Genomic DNA, 12,866 nt, shown 5'->3' on the forward strand with positions numbered 1-12,866 from the left:
AGGATCTAGGATTTTTTTTTTTTGCTGAAGTTATGGTTAAACTTGAGATTATCCACATTGATGCTTAGTATTTTAATTTTGTACTTGATTAGGTTTTAAAGCAAAATTTAATTGGAAATACCTTGAATCTTTCACTTTCATCACCAGGAAGTTTCAGTGTGTGTTTGAATTTCCACATATACAGTAGGAGCACTAGGATTTATATTTCTCCATATCTATAGATATAGATATGTATAAATCACAATTTTTCTTCTTACACCTGGGCTTCTTCTTTGGAGTAATATATATGGTCCATATATAGCCACCATTCTGGACACTTCAGATAAGTCATGGAAATCATAAATTATGTTTACTGAATACTACAGTTAAAAAAAAAAAATCCAGGCTATGCATTGAAGTGAGGGTAGTCAGCTGTCAAAATAATTCACCAGAAGTTGTGGTGAGCTCCCTAACGTTTAAATCAAGTTCAGCAGTTCTTTCAGAATATCTTTAATGCAGCCTGTTTTAATGGATTACCTGCCAGCAGTAACAAATGGTAGCTAGGATAAAACTACATGTTGTCAGGAAGCTTAAACTTTACATCAATCTGTATTACTGTTAGAAAATTTGTAGCAGGTCTGTGAACTGAAAAATATGACAACTCCTGATAATTCAGAAAGGAATTAATTTAGGCAGTGTCTACAGCCCGTGTTCTGCAGGAAGAGAGAATAGCTAATCACAAGGTTGCCTTCTGGCTTTCTAATCTGTAAAGCTCCTTGTAATTGGAGAACTATCCTTAGCTTCAGGAAACCAGCATGCAATTCCTTTCCTTGCCTCTGACTTCCTGTGTGATGTTGTATGAGTAACTGACACAGGGATCATTAAATAAACTTGGGATATGTCTGTGATGACAGTAAGTGTGAATCTAAGTGTCAGCTTCTTTGTAAAAGACAGGAAAGACAGCTTTGCCAGGAAACATGGGTGTTTGAAGAAGAGATGCTAGAAGTTATTCAGTAGTATTCAGTGATACTTGGGTATTTGGCATTGTTCTAAGTCAGTCCCTTTATCCTTCCCAGACTTCTGTAAGGAGGTATACAGGAGGTTGACACAGGAGGTATCCCTCAGGCAAGATTGGGTCTCCTAAATTGTTGGGTTTATTTATCTCAACAATGCTAGGCAGGCTTGCTAGTAAGACCAGACTGGAGTTTCTGAAGTGTGACTTGAGGTTTAACCTTTAGACCAATCCAATTAAAGATGGGATTTGGTTTCCGATTTTTACATATGGGATTAGAAAACAGAAGCTGCTAGCAAAACAAACAAACTATAATCCTGTATGTATTTAACATAATTCCCTGCAATTACTTCAGCATCCATCTCCTTGGGTTTTCTGGGCTGAAATTTCTGAGGGACAGCAACACTGCATCTGTCCTATTGCAAGGCTCCCGAAGCTCTGGTTCATCACTAGACAAGTGGGGAGGGGAAGGGACTACTCTTCCAGTCACCTCTTCAGATTCTGCTCACCCTGTCCAGCTCTCACTTGTCTTCTTCATCAAGTACTGTAGGATTTCTTTTAGTTCCAGTTTTCATGCTGTGTAAATGATTTACCCTTTCTTCAGTAAGATCCTGTGTTTGATTTTGCTTCTTTAACTATAAAATGAAGATGATGTTGTCTTGCATTGAAACAGAGCAGTCGATTAAGCAATCTGCCCTCAATCTGTGCAGCTGGACTATGGGATCTTTTCTGGTTCTTTTACTCCAAGGAAACAATTCTTCCAACTATATTTAATACTGAGGCATGCAAGCCCTGTGCCTGATGCACAACTGGGTTTGCTACTGTTGCTGCTTAACGGTGAGTGGTGTGGAGTGGCAGCTACCTTTGGAATGGTTGTTGTAAAGAGTGAGAAAATATGCATATTTGTACCTGTTTGGACTGGGGAAAGAAGGCTATGGTGGGATCCTAAAGGGTGATTTGAGCTCCAGGGCTGCCAAGATCAAACTCTTCATTTAATTATTTATAAGGTACTGAAATAATTGGTAATCTGATTTATAAGGACAATTAAAAATGTGTGATGTTTTCTGTCATGGAGCCAGTAGGAAAGAAGAAAAACAGCTTTGTCTTCCTCCTTCTTCTTTCCTTCTCTCTCTCTCATTTATTCTAATAACTTTTTAATTTTGTTCCATATACTTTACTCCAGTATGTTTCTTTAAAAATACCTTCCCCCTTTGATGCCAGAACTCTGTCACAGAAAACATGTCCCAAACATGCCTTTTTTGGGACATTCTAGTTTGGTCGACTTGTGTCCTGTAATGATTAGCAAATTACAATAACTTACATTGTTTCAATTTTCATCTATCTGTTTCCTGAAGGCTCTAAAAGAGAGATTTATAAAGACTGCATTTTCCCATCTTCCATAAGACTGGGGCAAAAATTTAATGGATAACTAATGGATAACTATTGCGTCCGAACAACTACTACTACTACTACTACTACTACTACTAATCTTACTACTACTACTAATCTTACTACTACTACCTTGAGTCTACTGACTGCAGTTAAGCTATTCCTAGTTTAAATCTGAGCACATATGAAGAGAAGCAAGCACAGTGAAGGGATTGTATCTCAAATAATAAGCAAATCTGGATGTGGAAGCAAAAAGAGAGACAGGAATAAAGTATGCGTGTGAAGACATAAGAACAAAATTTACCACTTCTGGCTTGCAGCATTTGGAGATATTAGCTAAGTTTCATGCAGTACTCTGAGGTCTGTGCATGTCCTGTCAAGATTCTGTAGTGTATTTTTCTTACAGCACTGAGATTGCTTATAAGAAATTAATATGTAGGGTCTAGTCTTGTCAGAGCTAATATTTATGTCAATTTTGGGTTCCCAGAGTCAACACCATTAAGGCAATGTGCAAGAATAAGAGATGTGTCGTTTTCCATGGTAATAGATAAATGATAACTTGAGGAATGTCAGCTTCCTTGAGGATAAAATAATTCATGTTAAGGTCAGAAATTAGTGATACAGGAGATCCACCTGTATAATGCAGAGATAAAAAATAGTCTCTGTAGGAGAGAAAAGCTTACAAATTGTGTGAAAGAGAAACCATATTTAGGCTATTATGAGAACACTGAATGCTTATTAAATATGCTAATCATAGTAAGGAAGAACAGGCAAACATGGGTTACATAGCTACTGTGAGTGTTCATAATATTCACTAGTTCTTTTTTTGGGCTAGTGAATCCAACGTGCTCAACAATGTTTGAAACAAAATATGCTCTTGTAAAATATTGTGTCTCGTAGGAGGTTACAAGAGTGAAGCTGAAAAAACCTGACATACAGGAATAAAGGGGCTTTGTAGAGTGGGTCACAAAGTGCATGTCTTGGAGTGAAAGGTGATTGTTAGATAAGGCAGAGAAGCCTGACAGAAGGTTGTGCTGCAGATCAAAAATAAGTTGAAGATCTCAAGGCTTGCAGTGCAGTGTGGTGGAACTGAAGGGAATTGCTCAGATCTCCATCGTTCAGGATCCAGCAGTATCTGTGGTGTCAGTTGCATCCCCTGGGGCCAGTGTGTGTCTGAAATCCCGTTCTGTTTCACGGAAATCTAATTAATTAAAAGACTTTCTTTTCACTAATAAGTCTATTTTTTTGATTAAAATAGATATTCCCTAGGTATAAAAAAAAGATAAACAGTTAAATTAGCTCTATCATGAAGGATATAGAGGTCTACCCACACTATGCTGTAGTGCATAAGAATAAAACATTCTTATGTAATGAAATCCAAACTTAGTTGTTACTGTGATAATATCCATGTGACCATTTATTTAAAATGCTGTAATTTGTATTTTCTAAGTGTTGACTCTGATTTAGAAGTAGAATTGTGAATCAATGCTTTATTCCTGCAGGAATTCTAAGAATGGCATTATGTACATGTGCACATAAAAGCTTTTCTTGGCTTCTGGAAACCATGTGGAAAACACCCTTTCCAAAATTCCTTTCAGGATCCTTCTGATCTCCTTTTTGACCAGGCTTTGTCAGTACATAAAAGGAAAAAAAACAGAATACCAAGATCTCAGCCATGAGTAATTCGTACAAGCTACCAACAGGTTTCCTGGCACTGGCTATTGTTTTTAAAGTACTACCATTGAATACTTTAACTACCAGTACAATTGCTGAATTTGTTTTCTCTGCCATGTTCAGGAAGTAAATATGTAACTTTGTAAAGCAAATACTCCCCAGTTGCCCAAGAACAAGAGGTTATGAAGAAGATATGAAATCCCTCACTCAGATCTGAGTGATGAAATCTGACCTATTATCTACCAAAGTCAACAAAGCACCTGCTGCTGAGTTCAGATGCTCTGGATCTGCTCCTGGGAGCTGCTGCACACACCCCATGCAAGCAAACAGCGTTGCCTCCTCAGTTTGTACACAGGCACTATTGGCACTTTATCCTTGCAGTAAACAGCAAATTGCAAATCGTACCCAGCTGCTTTGCATTTCCAGTACATCTTGGCCTGTTTTCACTTAACAAACGCAACGTGATATCCATCCCAAAGAAGTTCCTTTGTCTCGCCTGCAGGAGGACAGTCCTGTGGGTGTTTGAGACTATGGATTAGCTGTGAGTGAGTGTACAAAGCAGCATTCAGTCAGGCCACGGTTACTTTGTGCTAGTTCCTGGTGAGGGTGAAGAAGACTTGGTTTGGCCTCTTTTAACACAAGGCCCTCAGAAAACACACAGGAGCCTGTTCACTGGGAGGAAAGGATGCAAAGCACTTGCACTGTTTGTATTTCACAAAGCACAGCTTTTAAATAGGACTTGCCATGGCTGTCACAATTTAAACTCCAACCCACCGGCTCAGCTGTGAGAGAGGAAGGGCAGGTTTTAAATAGGTACTGGGATAGGCAGAAACCCCCAAAATAAATCCTTATATAAAGTAATATCAAAACCCAATATGTGTCAGTGCTTTGGAACTGTTGCTACTGGTAATAACATAAATCTGGAGTAACTGTCACTGAGACTGGAATCTACCACCAAAATGGCAAATCTAGAGGATATTCACTCAGACTGCTGCTACTTATTTTCTGCTCTTGTCTGTGCCTTTGTACACATGCAAACACAATCTCTCTCTCTCTCTTGTTCTGTCTTGTTGTCCTCCTCTCTTTCTGCTGCTTCCATCTCTCTCTCCTCTTCTCCAGGGAGCTGTAAAGAGGTGTTACAGGCATCCTCACAACAGTGTTGTCACCTGGGACTGTTGAGCCTATACCTGATCCCTTCTGCAATAAATGATTCAGTGGAAAATCACTAAAGGAAGCTTGAAGCGTAGTACTACTCCATCATGGCACAGGTCAAGAAAAACTTCTGTGAAGACTTATATCAACATATGCATATCAGTTTAGGACAAGTATAGTGTACGAACCAGTGCTGGTTAGCAAGAGTACTTGGTGCCAGAATTATTTCTAAGAAATCTGGCTCCGTCAATTGCTGATATCCCAGACTACTTTACCATTCTTTTGGGTATTAAGAACAGATTCTGGGACAGAGGATGACATGAAGAGGGGATGTATATCCAGAATTTAAAAATACTCCATTGTTGAGAAATGTTTTCTGAAGTATTGTTCAGATGGTTGTTTATTTTTTATTTTATTTTTTAAAGTTGCTTGATAATGCTTGTTTGAAAGCACAGCTAGCTGTACTAGTTAACATGCTTATACTTTCACATATGTGAATATGTCTTTGTATGCCTTTGTATGTCTTTGTATGGACACGGAGAACAGCAGAGAGGTAAAAAAATAGTAAGCAATTCTCTTCCTATAAAACCAACACATTTTGTCTTTTCTTTATTCTACAGTCCAAAGGAGAGTTTTGGATCTTCTGTTTGCAATTTAACAGGAAGTCACCATCCCAGGTGGATCCTGTTTGTCCTCAACATCCTCAGCCTACTTGGATGACTAAGCAAAGATCTGCTTATGTGAGCATCCGAGAAGCAAAGATGGAGTAAGATGAGTCCAGGCAGCTGGCTAAAGACAGGATCCCATTTTATTCTTTGTCCCAAGGCTTCCCAACACCTTTGTGCAACTGAGCTCACCAGCAGCTGCATCTTAGCAGAAGATGTTCCCGAAATGATAACAGAGCTCAACAGTGTAAAAAAACCCACTTTATTGTCTTTAAAATATGTGTATTTTCATAGAATATCTGTAATATCACATCCAATGATTTATTTTTTGAAAAATCAACAATATTATCTTCATGAGATATAACCATGACATATAACCCTTGATATAAAAGGATTTTCCTTCAGTTTCTTTTCTTACAACTCACTGCTTACATTAAAAATCTTTTTTTTTTGATCATTTTTTGCCTATACTTGAAAAACTTAGGCTTGTAAGCACCTCACATCTCTTCCATTTTGATCTCTACTCCTTTCCCTTGTCCCTGAATTTCTGGTAGAGCAGTACAAGCAAAGATTCAGCAGTCCTTGACTCATACACTTTGAACATCAGGGTTCCTGTGCACAAACCAAACAAATCTTACTCAACTAAGGCATCAACATAGCCCTCCTTGGATCAGATATTAATGGAGGATAAACTAATGCTAGGAGGCAAAGCTCTGTTCCTTAGCTAGCAGCCATCATGCACCTGTTCTCTTGGCGCTGGTAGCTTCTGTGGCTAGAAAGGGAAATGTGTGGAAACTCATGCAGGTGTGCGTATGGATCTCTGTGGATGTGTGTAGGTGCACGTAGACCTGGGTCCTAATGGGCAGGATTGGAAAGAGGAGCAAACACTGTCTAACACCAAAGGTTGCTGTGCTTCTGCCCAGCTCTGGAGGAATTTGGAAGAACAGCTGAGGGACATGGAACACCACCTTCTTCTCACATACCCTTCTTAGAAATGGAGGGTAAATAGGCAAGGGGAAGTATACAGAGCAAAAAGAGAGGGTCTGCACCTTTGTGAAAGCATGCCTGGGGTGCAGAAACTCAAAGGCCTCATTTGTATTTTAAGCTTGTCATTGGGGTGGCTTGGTTTTACACAGAGCCTGGCCAAGTTTTCTCTTTTTCTCTCCCTCTCCAGATAGAGTAAGCTTAAGACTTCATTTTGATATGCCCCCATAATATTTTTTTTAATAATACAGTTTAGTCTAATTATACAGCAGACTTGTTGATAATGTAGTTTGACTGTTCAGAGTGTTTAGGATTTCTCTCCCAGCCCTGTCGAATTTGTGTGAGAGGTTTGTCTACACAAGGAAATATCAGCACAAATTTGACAACCAGTACAGCACATGGAACGATGAGGGAGAGTATGTAGATGTTTGGAAGATACCATTTGTACGCTGATGGGCTCAGGAACCATTTTCCACCGTAAACCAGCGTGTGTGCAGTGCACAAAATCAGTGCCAGATATCCCAGTTTGGACTAAACCAGAATGAAGGAAAGAAAGAAGGAAACAAATGGAGGTTAAAAAAGTAAATTAAACCAGAAAAAAATGCAATTTTAAGGACACAGATCTGTGGCACGTGCCAGCTTGGGGACTGGTGAAATGAAACTGTTTTATATAACATAAAGGCTCTTATTATTTTAAAAAATGATAAATTCAAATGGATATAGATGCAATAGTTTGATTTTTTCTCCATCAATAACCCTGATAACTTTTCCTAGCTCACACATACTGCCTAGTGGCTGTCATATTTGTGAAAAAGCAGAGAAAACGCTGACATTCAGTGGAGAGATCCAAGATTTTTTATGCCCTAGTGCTAATCCATCCAGAAGTACCATACTGTGCAAGTTTTTTGCCTTGATAAAACATTCATTGATAGTAATTTCCCCTTCTCTTGCCTCCCCTCCCTTCCAGCCCAGCTCCTGCAGGGGCATGGCAGCTTGCACCAAACTTCCTCCAAACGGAGAGCTGAGATTATAGTGTTTCCACGGGCAGCCTGTTTACAGTCACAGCAGTTTTTACAGTCTGCAGAAATTGCAGATTCTCTTTAGATGCTTGGCATTGAGAAGATTTGAGTTATAAAGTAATTTCCATATCCATTTTAACTGAATTATCTTGTGAACCAAAAAAAATTAGTCCAATAAATGGCTAAATTATTTTGTGACTTAGTACAGTTGTGGAATTTGACGTCAAAATCAGCTTTCTTTTTTCATTTAGGAGCTCACACCTTCCCAGCTTTTCTTGTTAATGCAGTAATCCCAGCTGTACCATAAGCAGCCATCAGAGCAGTTGTGGGTTTATACAGCTATATGGCCATGTAACTGTACCATAAGCAGCCATCCAGTTGTGGGTTTATACAGCTATATGGCCATGTAGATGTTTTTTTCACTGTGTGGTGGTGGATAGTGCACTGATCACATTTGGAGATACTAATGGAGGAAAGCCGTAAGTCTCTAATAAACCCACCCATGGGCATTGTTTATAAGGGAAGAAGGTTTTATTAGAAGAAGGTTTTTTTAGAAGTGGTCTTTTTACCTGTACAAATCGAAATTCTCGCCAGTTGACATTGTTGCTGACTGAAGGTAAGGAAGTTATTCCCAGAAGAACAAATAAAAAAAATCCTAAAATTCCCAAAGCCAAGTAAGAGTCACTAATCCAGGCATTGGTGTTGCTGAGTGGTTCTGTTTTATTGTTCAGTACCTGAAGAAAAGAAGAACAGGTGTATTTTAGTGATAGCAGTTCTAGCATCAATAAGTAGAAAAAAATGTCCTTTGTTAAGTAAGATCAGAAAGTCAAAATATATTCTATTCTTGAAGGTATATGGAGAAATACTGTTTACATTTTCCCTGATTACGTTTTTAATATGTCAGCTATCTAGGAGGAAGACTGAGGCCAGAAATCCCCTCAGCTCAACATAATATCAACAAAACGTAGATATATCAATGTTTAAAAGAAACACAGAAGCTAGGAATATTACTCTGTTTTAAAGGACATTGGACAGTCCACATGGATTTCTGAAGCTCAAGATAGAAGGCAGTATTTTAACAGGGCCAGAAGAAAGCAAGACATAGATCAGGGAACAAAACTTACCTGGGAGATGATTCCTTTGCTGGTTCTCCAACTTACGAAGGCACGCATTGGAGTAACGAGAGTGAACACAACGTGCAGGGAAGCAAATGCCAAGGCTATTAGTCCAAGTTGTTTCCTACACAGCATCCATTTGTCCAGCCAGTCTGGAAAACGGCGGTATTTGGTACCTCTGTATAACTGAATAATTGCAGCAAATATACCAGGAAGATAAACCAAGGCAAGAAGGATGAGTGCCATTACAGGGCAGACCCGATTTGGAATGGTAATTGCAATAAAAAATGAAAAGTTATTTCTTTCATAAATATAAGTGTAAATTACATCAAGAGCCAAACAGTAGAAGAAGAAGAATGCAGTTAGGCCAAGGGACAAAAAGATGGGAAACTTCCATATTGGAAAGAGTTGCAGAGGGTAATTTTCTATTTCCTGAGCAGCCAAGAGGGATCCCTTATCTAGTGGAGTGAGACTCAGTGCACGAACAATATTCATCACCATTTGTTTAGCTTCCACATCATCTCCACAGACAAATACCTGCAGACAAAAACAAACAGAAGTTTTATTTTTACAGATTTTTGTGGCATTATCTACTGCTGTCCTGCCTAGATATGGATGCTGACCTTAATTAAGATAGGCAAAAAGTAGCCTATAGGTACTTTTGCCAAACAAGTCAAAGAACTTCAAATATGATTCTTTACTTTGGGGATGGAGATTGTTTCAAGTGGCAAAATTTTATATCTGGAAAGATCAATGTATAACATGCTTAATACACATCTTTGCATAGAAGACTTGAAATACTTTTCTGAAGATCTGCAAGTAGTTTTTAAGCAGCAGATTTTATAGGACTAAATTGAAGCAAAATTTTCAATAGCAGTAAGTAAGAGCAAAATTTTCAGTCGCTGCTATAGTGGTCCTTAAGTACTCCAGGGAAGTGAGAACAGAGATCTTTAAAACATGATTTCCCTGTCACGAAAGTAAATATTAATTCTTTCCAGGTCTAGTAAAATAGTGAAAAAACCATCTTTTCTGTGAGTACATAAGACAATCATCCTTTTGGAACTGGGAGAAAGGGGGCAATTTCTGCTCTTGTTGAGATGATGAAGGCTTATAGAGTCTAGGATTGGAAGCCCTTGGGTCCCTAGCCAAAACCATTTATCTGGCAGTGGAGAGCAAAGTTAGCAATGGTTTGAGTAGCTGAGTGATTTCATGTGTTGTACCAGAGCACTGTCCTTTGAAGAGGCAGAAAACAGGGCCATAATAAATGATTTTTCTTCAAGTAAGCTGCTGTATTGCTTCCTACAGCCAGCTCTGTGCTTGCTGGCCTGTGATTAAGGAGCTGGTTAAAACAGTTTGCACATACTGATGTTGTGTTAAACTTAGGTGGTGATGATTTAGAACACTTTAGTAATTTATTCTCCTTTCAGCATACTTCTTTTGCCCATACTCATTGCCCTGTTATATCCCTTGCCTCCCATGTTCTGCTGTCTTCATTTTATTCTTGCTTTGAAAATTCCTCCTATCTCATTTCTGTCTAACTTTACAACCCCAATGAACAATTGATGTAACTCTCCTGAATGTCGTGTCTCTTTGTAGCTCTGCTGTCTTCCTTTCCTTACTTCTCTAGGGTCTCTAAACACCTCACTGAGTTCAGAGGCAAGCTATTTATATTCTTTGTCATGCCATATAAAAAACCCAAAGTAAATTTTAGCTCACATTTAGTTTGAAATGGGAGATTACAGTGAAAATACCATCTCAACCCTGCCTAATTCTGATGTCCCAGGTGTGTTTTGTGTAGCTGATAAGAAGCCATGCAATGTGTAACTCTGTGACAGAGGAAATCCCCGTTGCTCAGCCTTACCTGCCGGCTGGCATCCAGAGTGCCCGACTGCAAAGCCCAGGCTGACACGGTGTTAAAGGCTTTCACAACCCTACTGCCAGGCAGCAGCTGAGCCAGGTACTCTGCGTTGGATTCAGGATACTGGTTTAATTTCAAGTTGTTGCTTATGTCCACCAAGACTTTTCCATGGAGAATTTCTGCTAGTGGTATAAGAAAGTTGTAGTGCTGCCTCTGGATTGCTATAATTATGATGGCAGCTTTCTGCGCTGCCTCCGCATGGCTCAACACCTCTGCATCCTTGGGAATCAGGTTGGATATTTGGGTGCTCCGGCTTCCATACACCACGGGATAGCCCGACTGAATCATCTTATGTCCCAGAGCTCGCCCAAAATCTCCAGTTCCAAATATGCACACTGTCTCTCTTTTGTTAGAAGTGTTAGGAGCCAAAGCCATTATGTTGGAAGAATTTTTATTCATCTGTTAAAAGAAAAAAGTAATAGGAACAAACTAAGCAAAACATCAGGCTCTTGGAAATGAAAGGTTTGTATTCACTCTGGGTGTACAAAATAGACATCTTAGCATCTTCTTGCCCTTTAATATGATTCCTGCACACTCTTATGAATACGCAGTCTCAGAAGATTTATGTACAGTTTTAAAAAAAACATTCTGAATATTCAGTTCTCCATCAGTTTTCCAGCACCCTCTTTTCCATCCATTTTATGGATTTTAACATCCAACTGAACTGTTTCAGTTTTCCTCTCTCAAAGAGAAAATAGAATGAAAGTAACAGGAGCAGAGAGAGCAAGGGTAGCACACTTTTCAGAGCAATTTCTGCTTACTTATGCTATAGAAAAGCATTGAGGAGGAGTATGTTTTTAATCAGATTAGAACCTGGAAGGTCTTTTTCAAAATACTTTAAGAAGGGTTATTATAAAAGGTAGCTATAAACCTATCTATTGTTGTTCTCAGTATTTCCTTAATGCAAGTAGTCAATTCCAGTTTGCTTTATTATTGTTCTTCAATTTCCTGAAGAACGTTCCATGAAGCAATCGGACAGTGGACATGAAAATTTCATGTTGAAAATAGATTTTTTGATACTTATATATTACTCATAGTAAAATTCTCTTTGAGGTTTTATCTCTCCTCCTTTATCACTGCACCTGGCAACTTCAAAGTCTTTAATGTATTATCTATGCAATAGCCGTGTGGTCGCTCTATACTTGCAGAGTGAGACCGATGATACAAATACAGAATCAAAAAGGTCTGTTCCAAAGGTCTTGCAGTAGGTCCAGATACTGTTCTCCCTTAACAAAAGGTGAACTCAGAGCAGAAAACCTAAGACATCCAACAGGAGATCCTGAGACACCCGTCTCTTGGACAGTCCATCAGTTTGGTACTTAGAGCAGCAATTTAATTTGCAGGAGCCCTGATTCAAGTCTTTTACTAACTGTCTTAATTAGAGCTGTGGGAATAACAGATTTTCCAATTTGCTGGAAAGAAATCCATGAAACGGTTAGCTAGAACCAAAACATCTGCTTTGCTCCTGCTGTTTATGAACCTTTTGCTTACATTCTTCTGTGAAGCACCATTCAGAATACTGCAATTTAAGCATACTGCCTTTTAAAAACACTGAGATGATGTCTTCACTTCCTTTTTTATTTTTCTCTAGCCGAAGCAGTTTTTGCTTTTTAAAAATCTGACATGATTTTAAATTATTTGACCCAATACTTGAATTTGTTTGGTGAATAAAAAAAATCCAGCCTCATTTTCCCCCTACATGCCATGACTTAGGGATAAGAGTTGTGAGTCAAGCATGCAAACATCTGTGACCTATGCTGTAGGGTGCAAGCTTTGCTAGCAAGTGTTGGGGTTTTAGTTTAGTCTTAGGTTTTTTTTCCTGTTAAAGGAATTTTCTCCCATATGCATGTTACTAGGAGACAAATAGCTGTACTTAAGAAAGACAAAAAGGGAAGTGGGGCGGGCCTGGCTACTCTTTTGTCTACACCTGGGTGTGGGGTCAGTTCGCTCGGAGCGTCC

The 12,866-nt window shown here is 38.9% G+C and overlaps 1 protein-coding gene across 3 annotated transcripts in view; it reads right to left on the reverse strand.

Moving 5' to 3' along the window:
- Nucleotides 1-6,112: 6,112 nt before the first annotated feature.
- STEAP4 (STEAP4 metalloreductase) overlaps nucleotides 6,113-12,866 on the reverse strand; it is a 30,102-nt gene continuing 23,348 nt past the window's right edge. For all 3 annotated transcript variants that reach the window (XM_017729250.1, XM_017729249.1, XM_008629891.2), the window contains exons 2-5: nucleotides 10,851-11,306; nucleotides 8,999-9,526; nucleotides 8,444-8,608; nucleotides 6,113-7,386 (exon numbers count right to left, since the gene is read on the reverse strand). In XM_017729250.1, coding sequence (XP_017584739.1) covers nucleotides 7,117-7,386; nucleotides 8,444-8,608; nucleotides 8,999-9,526; nucleotides 10,851-11,306 — 1,419 coding nt within the window. In that variant the 3' untranslated portion in view covers nucleotides 6,113-7,116. The remainder of the gene's footprint in view (nucleotides 7,387-8,443; nucleotides 8,609-8,998; nucleotides 9,527-10,850; nucleotides 11,307-12,866) is intronic.

Source organism: Corvus brachyrhynchos, unplaced genomic scaffold (genome assembly GCF_000691975.1).
Source record: "Corvus brachyrhynchos isolate BGI_N302 unplaced genomic scaffold, ASM69197v1 scaffold142, whole genome shotgun sequence".
Lineage (NCBI taxonomy): Eukaryota > Metazoa > Chordata > Aves > Passeriformes > Corvidae > Corvus > Corvus brachyrhynchos.